The sequence below is a fragment of the Dasypus novemcinctus genome, chromosome 11, assembly GCF_030445035.2.
Source record: "Dasypus novemcinctus isolate mDasNov1 chromosome 11, mDasNov1.1.hap2, whole genome shotgun sequence".
Taxonomy (NCBI): domain Eukaryota; kingdom Metazoa; phylum Chordata; class Mammalia; order Cingulata; family Dasypodidae; genus Dasypus; species Dasypus novemcinctus.
Window position 1 is genome coordinate 56,355,120 of NC_080683.1, and position 15,520 is coordinate 56,370,639.

Consider the following 15,520-nt stretch of genomic DNA (forward strand, 5'->3'; position numbering starts at 1 on the left):
CTAAAGAGTTTACACCCAGTTGACAACACTATGAATATGAAAGCCTTAGAATATTCTTACACTGGTCCCACCTTGCTCCATTTTCTTTCTGTGTTAGGTTTTGCTATTACTGGATAAGATAAAGAATTCTGAACTGGATGTTAAAATAATTCATTTTAGTTCTACTAAATAGCAATATTACCTAACTTTTCTTCCTGTTTCTTAATCTCCAAAATGGTGGTAATAATTCCTGTGTTTGAAAGATCAAATGAGATAATGTTATATGAAAGTACTTTATAAACCTAGTAAGGCAAGTTAGTATAGGGAAAGAAGGAAGACAGCTGGGACCAGGCAGAAAGCATGGCTGTGAAACCCTGCCTGGAAACCCCTGAGGGAAGGCTGCTACTAAGAACAAAGCCAGAAAGACCCCACCAAGATCCTGCCCTTGAGATCAGTTTGGAACTTTTTCTGGGGTCAGAGGGAAGCCCTGGATAACTCCAAACAGGCCTACCCCCTTGGTCCTGGATAACTCCAAACAAAAGGCCTCATCATTGGCCCCCTGAGAGCAAACAGATAGAGCAAACAGCTGGGGCCCCTCCCCAACACTAGGAAAGGGAAGGAGGAAAGGTCTTAAAAAGGTCTAACCTGGGGCCCCACATGTGCATCTCCCCCTGTAGCACAGGCCACACCCATGCCTTGGTATGTACTTACCTCTTTTCTCGTTTCTTAATAAACTCTTTAGTCCCATGCCTACCCTATGCCATGTTTTTAAATTCCTTTATGGGACATAGCCAAGAACCTAGAAGCCCAGAACCAAGAGCATTTCACTAACACCAGCGTACTTGAACATATTGCAAGGTATTTTTTAAAGAGGAAAAAATTAATACTTTTTTGTGTTTTTGTATGTGATTAAGTACAGCTACATTCCTAACTTTTTTAGGCCACTCGACCAGATATGATCAGGATCTTGTCAGCAGCTCTTCATGTAGTGTTAAGGAGGGATATGTCCCTGAACCGAAGACTTTATGCATGGCTTCTAGGTAGGTGTGTGATGCACGTGGTCAGAATTGGGAAAAGGAGGAGAAAAACTTGCCATACATAATTATTACCAATTTGCGTGTATGTCCTAAATGAAGGAACTGGAAGTTTGCTTAATGGATAATAAAAAGATAAGCAATATTAATTGTTTTATATATAAAAGTTTCTACCAGAAAGGCGATTTGAATACATAAGGTCATATTTCCCTTGAGAAGATTTTCTCCTGTATAAATTGAAGTTGTTATAAGAAAGTAGATAAGGATAAATTAATAATAGAAATAATGGCATAATTTCCAAAACATTGACGTCATCAAAGGAATCGGGACCAGAGACTAAATAAAACCAGTTCTACTATCTCACACATGGTACCTATTTCCCACTTAGGCAAATAAAGTATTATGTACACTTTGATCCTCCATACTTTTGTGAGCAGTTGTCCTGTCTTCCACACACTCTTTACCACTCTAAAAGAGGACACAAAATAACTTATCTTGGATTTTTTGCATCTTTAGTTATTTCATTGTTTTGTATGATGTAAAAGAGCAATCCTAGAAGAATACTATACTACTCACTTATGTATTGAATTGGTTTCCCTTTATTAAACTATCTAAAATGATCTCTCTTGCTGACATTGAATGGGCTACAAATTGGTGAGTGTTGAGTGCTGTTTTTGAGATATTTGCTGTTTTGGTACTTCATGAACAATAATACTGAGGCTTCCATTTTATTTTATTTTGTGATTTGTTTTCATGGAGGTTTTGATAACAATGGTGCTGTGATAGGACCCAGAAGTACAAGGCACAGTAATCCTGAAGAACATGCCACTTACTACTTCAGCACCTTTTCAAAAGAATTATTAGTCCAGGTAATGGCTATTTTCATTTTATTCTTTGCTTCCTCACTGACCACTGAGACTTACTGGAAAAGTATAAGAGAAACTGCAGTTTTCATCACATTCACAGTTTGAGGGAGGTGGGGACAAGACTCACAGGATTCTTAAGAATGACTACAGTAACCTAATGACTGGAGGGTATGTTAAAATTCTCTGTATGTCCTTTGTGTTATTTCTACAACTACCTGTAAGTTTGAAATTACTTCAAAATAAAAAGTTTAACCTAGTGTCTATAAAATAAGTAATCATAACCCAGATTCGCTTCCCCATAAGGTCAGAAAATGAATAATTTTTGTTATTTTCATGACTTTATTAAAACATAATTTGCAGCTTCATGCCTGTCTGCCCTTTGAAAGTGGGAGCTTTTCCAGAACTGGGATAGAACCTGTTTTACTAACTCTGAAGCCCCAGAAAAATATAGGTGGTAACAGAAATCTAAATGTAGCGGAACAGCTATTGTAATGGAAAAGGTAAAATGATCCATAGGTTTACTTCATCTTATTTTTTACTTCAGTGATGTTTCTTCAAGACATCTTAACATAAACTGAGAATAAGTTATATAAGAAACATTTTTCAATGAATAGGATTATAAGAATATAGTTAGTTTTGAGCCAGTAATGGGAAAATAATTCACAACACCAGATACTGCTATGATAATATGGCATGGTTTGAGACATGTTGATCATCTTATGTAGAAACATTTTCATCTTGTGGGCAAACAATTTATGGTTATATTTTTCTAGATTTTCTTTGACTCTTCTACTTTTTTCCTCGAGAAAATTTAGGCATTGTTCTTTTTTTCCTAAAAACAGAGGACTGTAACTTTTTTTTTTCCTAGAAGAGGGAAAAAGCCAACATTGGAGAAAGGGCTTCAGAAAAGCAATAGGGGATATAAATCTCCATTACATATAGTTGCATTTTAAGAATCTTAAATCTTTGCATCTGTTACTTAAATGATTGGTCTACTTTTTCTCTTTTAAAGGCAATGGTGGGGATCTTACAAGTGAATGGATTTGGAGAAGAGAGCACTCTAATGCAGGACCTAAAACCTTTTCGAATTTTAATCAGTTTACTGGACAAACCTGAGCTAGGTAATATATACTGCCCTAGGACATAAAGTCCCATTTGGTTGCTTTGTCTCATTTCATAATAAAAATGAGAAGACAAGTTATTACATAGGAAAATTACTGTATTTTAAGGTTGCCTTTAAATACAGGTTTCCAGTAGTTTTCGATCTAAAATTTACACTAGTAAAGATAGAGGTGTATATGCAATCAGTATGTTATCGGTATATCCTGTACTACAAATATAGTGGAAGAGTAACCTTAAAGATGCCATCTAAATTCTAATTAATCTTAGGTTACTACAATTGAAATATTTATGATCTGTGTTATGACACTCATAGTTTAGAGAGCTCAAGGAGGGAAGCAGATTTGGCTCAACGTATAGAGCATCTGTCTACCACATGGAAGGTCCAGGGTTCAAACCCAGGGCCTCCTGACCTGTGTGATGAGCTGGCCCATGCACAGTGCTGATGTGCTCAAGGAGTGCCGTGCCACACAGGGGTGTCCCCCGCATAGGGGAGCCCCACGCACAAGGAATGCACCCTTTAAGGAGAGCTGCCCAGCGCAAAGTAAAGTGCAACCTGCCCAGTAGTGGCACCACACACATGGAGAACTGACACAACAAGATGACACAACAAAAAGAGACACAGATTCCCAGTGCCACTAACAAGAATACAAATGGACACAGAAGAACACTCAGCGAATGGACACAGAGAGCAGACAACTGGGGTGGGGGGGATGGCAGGAAAGGGAGAGAAATAAATAAAAATAAAATAGAGAGTTCAAGGACTTGAGCACAAAAAAAAGATATTTGGGTTAAATCCCTCACTTCCTTCCCCTCCTTTTTTTTTCTGTGTTTTCCCTTTCTTCATTGTATATTTCTTCTGTATGCTGTCTACTGGGAAGATAGTAATGGTGCCTGAGACAGAAATTAAGAAAAAAACATAAATATCAGCAACAATAAAATGAAATCATAAAGTATGTAATGTTATCAAATTATATGCAATTGTTTAAGCAAATAGGCATAAGTCCTCTTAACTCTTAAATATGAAGTTTTTAAAATATAAAAATAACAAGCTGAGTTTATTTTAGCTATTAAGTGGTAATAGATGAAGCTCAGGAAATTCTTTCAAGGAAATTGGCATTTATTATAGCAATAAAGTTTGACCTTTTACATTTTAGTATTATTCAATGTACCAGTAGTAGTAATACAAGTACATTTACTGACTACTCATTATATTCCAGGAACTGTGTTAAATGTCTTATATTTTCTTAACCCATACAACTGCCCTAAAAGTTTCGTATTATCCTCATTATACAGATGATGAAACTAAAGAAGTTAAATAACTTGTCTAAGTAACTCAGATATTAACTTGCAAAACCAATATTCCTGATTGCATAATTTCTATTATGTCACCCTATACTTTAAACATTTATTCAGTTATTTACTATTTTATAATTAGTTTCTCCAAATGTAAAATTTAGTTTAGACTCTGAAAGGAAATATTTTAAATGTATAGTTGAGCCAATTTTTAGACAATCACAATTTACTAATTCTAATTTTTACCTTTAATATGTATATTTATTTTAGGACCTGTCATTCTGGAAGATGTCTTGATTGAAGTGTTTAGAACATTATATTCTCAATGCAAGGCAGAACTGGATCTTCAAATGGAACCTCCTTTCAGCAAGGATCATGCTCAATTAAGCAGGTGTATTACCAAAAAATTAAGCATGACATAAAGGTGTCCTCATTATAAATGTTTAATTTGAAGTGATTATAATGACTGGAAATCTTACTCTATGAAGTTTATGTTCTAAATAAGCAAATGTGATTTAAAACTTTACTGTATTTTGATAATATGAAAGATCTTTTATAATAGTGTGACTGCACTGGTCTTTCAAATAGGAACTTTCAACATGACTGCTATATAGCAGAATCACCACAGTCTAGGGTCCATTCTCAACTTCACCTGGTTAGACAACTAAATTTTAGTAGTTAACATGAAGATATAGGCTCCAGGGAATTTATTTTCTCTTACTAAATACACAGAAGACTAACTGAACTATAGCAGTTAGTAATGTGAGTTGTACCCGGCCTGGTATTCAGGCCTGGTTGTTTGCATGGGCTTTTCCCTCTTGGTGACTTGACACACTCAGGAGATGAAATCATAGATCAGAAAAAGACTTGAAAGTAGAGTTAAGTGAATCAAGGGGCACCAGATGTTCTTTAAAGAATATTTTTTTTTAAATCAAGTTATGGTTATTTCTTCCTTCCAGGATACTTCTTTTTTTGAATGCCTAGGACAAGTCATTTAATATTAGTATACCCTGTTCTGTCACTGATAGATACATGCTGGCAAAGCCTTCCATTTTCTTCTCTACTCTTCCATTCTCATCTATAAATATAATATGGCAAAGGTTTCAAGACTTTTACATAATTTGTTTCATTGGTGGCTTCTTGGTGAGACTTTGAAGATAACCCTCTGTTTCCTAAAACATACTTTTATTTATTAAACATCTTAAGGCAATTTTTTGTTTCTGATTAATATAATCCCTTAAATTTTTTGAGAAATTAATTTTGACTACCCTAGTACTCAATTCATTCTGCACTCTGCTGAGGAATTATATTGCCCCACAAAATATTTCATTAGTCTTTTCTGCCATGACATTCTATTTTTATTGACAAAACCTCACTATAGAAAACCTATTGTTTTAATGGTTAAAAAGGATAGAAGTGAGAACGAAAGTGGCTAAGTGATAGTAGGCTAAAGGAGTCCCAACTTGAAATTATTTTTACCTGGTGAATTTTAGTAATAATTGCTATTTAGAATAGTAGTCCTTTTTGTTGTTTTCCAAGCTAATTATAATAATTTGATTTAAACTGGCTAAAATAAACAACTCTTCTTGAGCAAATTCCTGAACAACACAGAAAAACAGACACAACTTTTTAGAATCAAGGCTATTCAAATCAAATTACTGGGACTGGGTATGGCTCAGTGGTTTAGCACCTGGTTCCCACGTATGAGGTCCTGGGTTCAATCTCCAGTATCTTCTAAAAAATAAATAAAAATTAAATTACCGTTTATATTTGCCAAGGGAAATAAAAGAATTTGATGCTAAATCAATAGCCAGACCCTCAAGTTAAAAAAGCTTCCTGTTCTTTTGCAGTAACACAGCTGTTTTCTTATCTTGATCATAAATTTGACTTTTAAAAACTCAAATTTGGTAAAATGAGTGCACACAGAATAATATAAGAGTGGCAGGAGATAATTATTTGTTGCAATCTTTTTGCTTAATAAATTTCCTAGCCACTGTCTAGGAATATGTACAGCCCTAATAATATTGAACTCACTTTTAAATTTGAAAAAATAAAGATTAATATTTGTTAGTTTTTGTCTGTTTTTCCTTTCTTTTTTAGTAAACTAAGGGAAAATAAGAAAACAGCAGAGCTGATTAAAACTGCCAACCTTCTCTTTAATTCCTTTGAACCTTTTTATATGTGGGATTACGTGGCACGTTGGTTTGAAGAATGTTGTAGGTATGTTAAACTGTTTCATTAGTTTTAATTTTATAACATCCAAAGCTTACAATTCTTTTAAGTTCTTGAATCTTATGAAACGAATGTTCTTCTGTATGTTCTACTACTGCTATAGACAGTTGTTAATTGGCTTTGTCACTCTAGGAAATAGAGTCATTGATCATATGATCTTAGAAATGGGAAGGAATTTAGAGATAAGTTATTTAGTCACCAGCACAGATGAAAGATTATCCCTCTCCACCTTATAATGATCCAATTTATCTTTGTTGTGAAGAAGGAAGCAAATTTGTGGCTGCTGCCTCAGGACACTCTTAAAGTGTCCTGCTTGGAATAACAAAAAACTCTTTGGTCACTCTTATACTTTTAAAGCCATGGAACCATCCCATATTGTCACCAGTGAGTGGATAAAAGCATTTTATCATCTAAAGAGTAAAAATTAGTCTAAAAAGTTTAGAAGATTTGTAAATCAGAATGGAATCTCTGCCTGAATTATAGACCAAATCCTGTCAGAACCAGATTAATCTCTTAAACCTTGGGATTATACAGTTTGAAAGTAAGCCATTACATCACTACATTGATCAGGTATTATCTCAGGATTGGAAGTCTTTTAAAAATATAAATACTGATGATATACATATTCCCTTTAATGGTTTAGAAAGTTGTTCGCTTATTCATTCAGCAAATATTGAGCATCCAGGTGTAAAAAACTGTGCTAGGCATATAGATGGTCCCTGTCTTCAAAAACCTTATAGTGGGAACAAGTAAGACATGTACATGCATATGCCTAGCATTAAATTAAAAATTACAAATGTTTGACTAAAATGTAGTAGGTACACGAAGGCGTTATGAGTGCCCTTTAACAATCTGGCCCTTACCTCTGTTTCCACCTTCGTTTCTACGTTCATTAACTCACACTTCCACCCATTTTAGCTAACCTGAATTATTTCCTGAACACATATTAACTTTCTTACTGCTCAGCCTTCAGTCATGCTATTCCTTCTAAAACATTCTTACTCCTTGCCCATCTGGTATGGCACTATACAGAGGTCATCCACCTTTCAGTAGCCTTCCATGACTCCCTCAAAGCTCCGAGCAGAATCAACTCCTCTCACACTGTCAGTTGCTTGTCTACACACATGCTTTTATTTCTTTGCTGGTAAAGGACTTTATTAAATTCTTAGTCACCTTTAATCTTCAGAGTATAAGGTAATGTACAATCATATAAGATTATGTGATATAATGTGAATGTTTGTTGGAGGAATGATCTCTGCTACTTGGATCAGAAGAGGCTTCCTGGAGGAGGTAACATTTGATCTTAGACCTTGAAGGATGGATGCACACTGGATATAAGAGAATGAGTTTGGAGGCAGTCCAGGAGAATAAATTGATACGTACAAATGTCCTGAGATTGGAAATCAAGTAGCAAATAATGCATTTTAACTAGAAATGATATCTTTAGTAGGAGCAATGGGAAATAAGTCCAAGAAAATGAGATGCATCCAGAACATGGGTAAAGAACATGAAGTGTCCACAGATGTAATTTGTGGAAATGCAGAATGGGAGCTTCAAGGAAAAGTGAAGCCTAGGAATCTGGCTTTGGGAATTTTCCACATAGATGTACAATAATGTCCTGGGGGAAAGGAAATGTTTTTCATCACAAGAACATTATTGTGTGTGTGTCTATTGTTGACTTGGCATTTGTTTAAAAGACAATATTGTCATATGTATTCATATCACTTGATTGTACTTAATAAAGTAAATTTAATCTTTATAGGAAGACACTGCATTCCAGACTTCAGATTGGGCCTGGAGATAGTAGTGAGTCATCTGAGTTACAGCTGACCAATTTCTGCTTACTGGTGGATTTTTTGTTGGATATAGTTTCTTTGGTAAGATCACCTTGTCAAAAATATTGAGCAAAGCTAATAACACAGTTCAACCATTTCATGTTGGAGACAAACCTCATCTTCAAATCAGATTTCATCTTTAAAAATAAATTGAAAATTTTCTCTTTTGGTATATCTTTTTTTTTTTTAGTTAAAATTTTGCAAGTGTTTTGTCCTCTGATATATATTATATGTAATACATATGCAAGTGTTTTATAACACATGGAATATACTTTATAATGGCATGTTATAAAATCTTAAATGTTTAGTATATAGTGGTCTAATGCTGCATTTATATTCTTTAAAGATTTATTTTTTAAAATGAAGAATGCTGGAATCTTTCCCTTACATTTTTCTCTCCTCAATTCTTTGCTTTCTCATTTTGAAGCCTACTAGAAGTATGAGGGTGCTGTGTCAGGTACGGCATTCAGCCTGTTTTGTTTTTAACTGATTTTATTTACTTTCATTATATTATAATTTAAGTAATGTAGCAGATAAAATGGGTTATTTCATAATATATGCTCTGAAGTACTTAAATTGATACTTTTGAAATAGAAATTTTATAAGTCATCAATAGTGAAATGACTATAAAGTTAGTTAAGAGCATGATACATATAAAGCATTGTAGGTGACTAAAATTATTGTCTTAGTTATATAGATAAAAAAGTAATTAGTGGAAGAGGTGTAGCTCAGTAGTTGAGTGCTTAGTGCTTGCTTTGCATGTATAAGGTCCTGGGTTCAAGCTCCCTAGTACCACCTAAAAAAAAAAAAAAGCAATTGGAATAATTTAACTTTTAGGTTCAGTTATACATTATTTAAACTTTTCTCATTCCACCTTTATTTTCAGGAGACTTACATTGAAATCCAGACAGAACACTTGCCTCAATTGCTGCTCAGGATGATTTCTGCTCTGACGAGCCATCTCCAGACCTTGCGCTTATCTGAACTCACAGATTCACTCAGACTCTGCTCAAAGATCCTTAGCAAGGTTCAACCTCCTTTATTATCTGCCGGCACCGTGGGTACGTTCCAGTTCCCAAAAGGGCAGAACAACTCGGTTAAAGAATGGGAAGACAAAAAGGTAACGTTAGCTATTATTTTTGGTGCCAGTCCACTTAGAATTCTTCAAAGCAAATAAGTTTCTGAGTGAAGTCACTAAGCATTTAAATATTGGTGAATTTTTCTTAGATCCAAGTTTTGTGTCAGTAAGCCATATTAATATGCTTTTGGCTCTAATGGAGTTTAATTATCTATATCAGTACTTTACAATAGAAATATAATGGAAGTGGCATGTGTAATTTAAATTTTTCAGCTAGCCACATTAAAATAACTAAAAAGAAACAAATGAAATTAATTTTAATATTGTTTTCTTTTAGCCATTGTATCAATGTATTATTTTAACATGTAATCAATATAAAAAATGTGAGATATATTAGATTTTTCTTGTATTCTTCAAAATCCCATGTGAATTTTACACTTTCAGCACATCTCCATTTAAATGCTTAATTTTTATCATACATACACCATCTGTATTTAGAGTTCATAAAATTTATAGTTGTAAAAGTAGATTCACATACCCAAGTTATTCTAAACATGGTGAAAAGCTTTCTAATAACTAAATTATTCATTTTAAATTTTAATTAATTAAAATTAAATGCAATTAAAAATTCAGGTCCTTTGTCAAATTGACTACATTGCAGATACTCAGTAGCCACAGTGACTATTGGCTCCCTTATTGGATAGCAGGTCTATATATAAACTTCACTAGTCCTTTTCATTACACATTTTGACATCTAAATTGTTCTTGAAATCTAAAATCTTTTTACCCTCCTCAGTCTTCCAAATCTTTAATACTTTTTGATGTTGAATAGAATTAAACTATTATAATAATTTTAACATCTGCTACTGGTAGCACACTTAAACACCTATGGAACACCTGTGGAAAAATCAAGACTTTAAAAGCTTTTTAAGTTTATAATTTAAAATATTTTGGTAAATATTAGTGGAAATGCTCAATGGAATTGAATAATAAGAATAATAATTTCACTGAATTTAGGCACAGTTGCACTATGTTAAAACAAAGATTTTTAAATTTCTAGATTATTAGATTCAGTTACCTAAATCTTGGGTATGCATAGTTATACCTCCCCGTTTTTTAGTTGTCTTTTTCAGACAGGCAAACATCAGGGTGATGTCATACAACCTTTCCATCAAATATTAATCTCAAAACTTTTTTCTTAATCCTCTAAATGTATTGCCCTTCATATACAAAATGAGTATTACTGATCCTCAGTCAACTTAAATATATCCCAGAGTTATCCTATATACACTAAAATCAGTCTCTATTATTTTTCTTTCATTCTACCTATTATTTATATATGATACATAAGTCTGCTGTTGTTGGCAAATTCTATTTGTTGTGCTGTTTTCTCTTAATTTATGCTTCTAGGATCATCTTAGAAATAAAACTATAACAGGTACTAACTCCTATTGAAGCTTTGGTTTTTATTGAATGAGATTAGTAAAAGTGGGGCAAGGACATTACCATTCTCTCAGTAGTATATTCAAATAATATGAATATTTACTATGCAGAAAACATATGGAGGCCCTTTTTGAAGGGTATAGGTAAGGTAAACTCAAACTTCCAATTCATGGTAAATGAAGTATAATTATATAGTGTACTTTTTAAAAATATGTAATAATTTATTAACCTAGAGTTCATTAATCTTAGAATATACTTTTCTGTCTCTCTATTTGGTTATCGCCTATGGTCCCAGGACATATATCTTCTTTCTCTTGTTTACTGGAACACAGTGGTATTATCTTCACTGCAATATCTGAAAATTGATCATATTACAAATCTAAGGGTATTTCAATATCACTTTTTTTGAAAGTGTAAGTCAAGGAAGTATTCTTTAAAAAATTACAAATCTGATTTTGTCACTACTTTTGGTGTGTTTTTGTAAAATAAGTGAATGGGATCTTACGCCCAAATATTCAGAAAGACATTTTATTATAAAATAACCTGAAACATAATTACATAATGTAGACCATACAACTAAACTTTATAAATGTATATAAGTTCAACTGAATTCATATCTTATATCTATTATTGTAGTATCTGTTGTTTTATGATTGATTCTTGTATTTAAAAAATACTGAAATAACTATAGTAATAGACTAATGACAATTTTACCATTTGAATAAGATTTCTTTTTTAAATATATTTAATTGCACAAGATTTTAGATATTTGTTTGTTAACCTTTCAAAGGAAAAAAAATGATGAATAAGTTCAATACTGATGGTTACCACCTCTAAACTTTGGCATTATAATATGAAACGTTCTCTTGCTGTTACAGATACAGCAGTATACTGTGGTGAAAAGAATATGAAGTTTAAGATCACATAATCTGAGCCCTTCTACTAACTACTGAGTTGTCTACTATAACCTTAGGCAAAAATTTTTTTTAACTTCCCTGAATCTTAGTTACCTTTAAAATTGAGAAAGCACTCTCTCTTCATTTAGCACTCACTCTGTGCAAGTTGTACTGGGTATATAGCAGTAAAGTAGGTAAAGTCCCTTCCCTTCTCAACCCTTCCTTCTTGTTTGGGAGATACGTATTAACTAGTTGCACATCTAACTATAGTTAGGACAAATGTGTGAAGGAAAAATCTTAGAGTGGTAGAAATGTGGAAAATAGGTCCCCTAACTGAGATTGGGGGTTAAGGAAGGCATTCCTGAGGAAGGAATGTTTGAGTAGAGCTCCAGAGGAATTGGTGGGGTGGAGTAGGAAGAAAAGAGCACTTAACAGAGCCAAAGCATTTACAAAGCCTTGTAGACTGGAAGGAGCACTGTGCAAATAATGAGTAGGAGATACGGCTAATGAGGTAGGCAGGGACCAAGTCTTACAGAGCCTTGTTCACTGTACTAAGGCTTTTATTCTTTATCTTAGGAGCAATGGGAAGACACTGAGGGGAAAAAAGCAGTTAACATAATCAGATTTATGTATTAGGAAAATTATTCTTTCTGCAGTGTGGAGTATGGATCTGAGAAACAAAAATGGATGTGGGGAGACCTGCAGTAATGCAGGTGAGAGGTGGTAATAACTTATGCTAACAAGGTGAGCGAGTGTAGGTAGAGGGAAATGGGTGAATTAGCAATATATTTAGGGGAAGAAATCAATAGGACTTAGTTAGGATTGGTAAGGGTGGGTGTTAAGTGATCATTAACATTTATTGAGTGTTTACTAAATGCTAGGCACTTTCAGTGTACTTCATTATTCCTCAGCAACTGTAAGATGTAAGTATTATTGTCCTATTAATGATACAGATTAGCAAATTTATATGGAGAGGTTATTTAACTTGCCAAGCACCACTTAGGTAATGAAGAGCCCTAGCTGACTCAGGGCCCTCACCCTATACTGATATGGATGTAGGGGGAGGGAAAAAGAGGGGGAAAGGTGGAGAAGTTACCAAGAATGACTCCTAAATTGCTCTTCCTGGCTTGATGAATGTTGGTGTCATTTACAGAAGGAAGGAATATTGGGTGAGGCCCTGCTTTAGGGCTGCAAATCATTTAATTCATATATTAATAAGATCATTTTTCAGTGAAACATTCAATTATACCCTGGCACAATCACCCAAGGAATTTATGATATGGACAACTTTTGTTTATTTAAGCCAAAAAAAATATGCCTGATGGTTATACTGGTCCTATCATTATTATAGAGAGGGTTAATCCATGGAATGTTAATCCATTTCCGCTTTATTCTAGTGCTGGTTCATTTGTTTGATTATACTATGATTAATTATCTCAGATCTTCTACATTATAAACTATTCCTTTTATTCTTAATATCTAATGTAGTGTCTGGCATATGAGTTCAGTAACCGGTCATTTTGTTAAAAGAATGTAAGATTAATAACATTTAATAAGTACTTTATACTTTTCAGACAAAATTTCACATTAATATGTTACTGAACAGATGACCTATTGGATTTTGTTTTTAGCCTTTAAAATTTAATTTTAACCTTACATGTCTCATTCCTTGCATTATTTAAACATTAGGAAAATGATTTCATAGATTGAATAAATTGTTAGTTGTTTGAAAACAAGGAAGTAAATCTTGGAGATTTGTATATATAATTATTTTTTTCCTCAAGAACCTAACATTATACTATGCATGTGGTGAATAATAAATACTTGGTGACTAAATTGATAGTAATGTATTTGTTCGAACTATATCGATATTTCTATTTATTATCATAAATATCTGAATCAGTATAGAAACTGTTTCAGAGACTCAAAAGAATATGTACATTAAATTGTGAAGAGTCTAATCTAAATCTGACTTCTTTGAAAAGGAGGCCATTTCAAATTTCTAATTCCTAAGTATATACCTTTAGCTACTCAGCCTTTTGCTTTTTAAAATCTCCACCAGGTATTAGCAGTTGCTCTTGAAAATCCCGCTGAAGTATTTGAAGATGGTGAAAACCCACCAAGTAGCCGATCATCAGAAAGTGGATTCACTGAGTTTATACAATATCAAGCAGACCGAACTGATGACATCGACCGAGAACTGCATGAGGGGCAGGGCGCAGCTGCCATACCAATTGGTAGCACATCTTCCGAGACAGAAACAGCATCCACTATGGGATCTGAAGAAACCATCATCCATCCCCCTTCCATAACCACTCAGGGGACAGCAAGCCAAAGTGGGAAGACAGCTCAAAAGACTGCAATGCAGTGTTGCTTGGAGTATGTCCAACAGTTTATAACCAGGCTTATCAACCTCTATATCATACAGAGTAAGGCCTTGTCTCAGCCTTTGGCTACAGATCATCAAGGGGATCTCAGTAGAGAACAAGGAGAGAATTCAAAATGGGACAAGGATTCGCATGGAGACGTGAAAGATAGAAACATGAAAAAACACAAAACTTCAAAAGAATACCTTTCAGCCTTCCTTGCTGCCTGTCAGCTCTTCCTGGAGTGCTCAAGTTTCCCAGTTTACATTGCTGAGGGGAACCATACATCAGAGTTAAATTCGGAAAAATCAGAGACTGGTAAGGTCTTTTCCTTTTTATATATATTTAAAGTTTTTGGTGTGGCATTTTTTTTAAAGAATTTGGATGTTAAAACTAGGGTTTTTTAGCAAGTTAATTTTTTTAAGTATATTAATTTAATTTGGAGAATTTTTAAAAGTGAGATAACTAGTTATGGGAAGATTGACATGTTGGAAGATTTTGTTTTTTAAAACAGTTTTCTTGCAAATGAATAGACTCTTATTTGCAAGAAGGAAACTCACTTCCTTTCTCTGGAGAAAAGTAATGTAACATTTAGATCCACTGGTTTCCTTTATTATGGCTAGTTCCATGTTTGTTAAAATGTTTTTATATACTTAGGTAATTTTTTAAGATCAAAAAATAAGGTTGAAGTAGCTAATGAAAGTTCTAACATTACCAATAAAATACAAACTAATCATGTTTGTTTAGTGAAATTTATACTCTTCAAGGACTTTTTGCTAACGTTGGTTATTTCTTCAAGGATGACTAACCCCATTTAATTTTACATGGCTTTATGTGCAGAAAGAGACTAATCAAGTTTATGTAACAAAAAACAAGTTGTGGGACAAAAGACTAAAGAAGAAATTTCCCTTCTTTTCATCATTTTATGCCATATTTTAGTTATTCTAAGAATGTACACACTTGCATGTGATATTTATAAAATCATGAAATTATAATGTTCGAGAAAAATGGCGTTCACTGGGAAACAGAAACTGATTGACCACAGGCAGAAAATGTATTTATTGAGAAGCTCTCCCAACAGAGGGGGTCTGAAGAACAGACTTCAGCCCACTCATGGAAGGTGCAGATGTGAATTTATACAGTACATCAATAGGTGGGAAAATGTTAGTTCATGGGGAGGGGGTTAGGGACCAGAGTACAGCCTTGGGTCAATAAAGGGCTGTAAAAGTGAATTCTCTTTGTGTATGGCTTGAGGGTGGTGGGCTAGGAAGTAGACTTTTCTTGGAATGCAAGGGGGTTTGATGGCCTGGAAGGGATGAGGGTCCTTATCTGCTCCATTCCCATGGTGATATGGCTCATTCTTGGGGGGAGAGACA

General features: G+C 34.0%; 1 protein-coding gene across 7 annotated transcripts in view; it reads left to right on the forward strand.

The window, feature by feature from the left end:
- DOP1A (DOP1 leucine zipper like protein A) overlaps positions 1-15,520 on the forward strand; it is a 138,696-nt gene that overhangs the window by 41,117 nt on the left and 82,059 nt on the right. For 4 of the 7 annotated variants that reach the window (XR_011650088.1, XR_011650089.1, XM_058307087.2 and 1 more), the window contains exons 7-14: positions 920-1,019; positions 1,773-1,882; positions 2,892-3,000; positions 4,565-4,685; positions 6,395-6,514; positions 8,289-8,403; positions 9,248-9,481; positions 13,841-14,462. Coding sequence is in view for 4 of the 7 variants with exons in the window: in XM_058307087.2 (XP_058163070.1) it covers positions 920-1,019; positions 1,773-1,882; positions 2,892-3,000; positions 4,565-4,685; positions 6,395-6,514; positions 8,289-8,403; positions 9,248-9,481; positions 13,841-14,462 (1,531 nt within the window). In the remaining 3 variants the exon portion in view is untranslated. Of the gene's footprint in view, positions 1-919; positions 1,020-1,772; positions 1,883-2,891; positions 3,001-4,564; positions 4,686-6,394; positions 6,515-8,288; positions 8,404-8,788; positions 8,819-9,247; positions 9,482-13,840; positions 14,463-15,520 lie in introns of all 7 variants that reach the window. The other 3 variants (XR_011650087.1, XM_058307086.2, XM_071218577.1) reach the window with 2 other exon arrangements.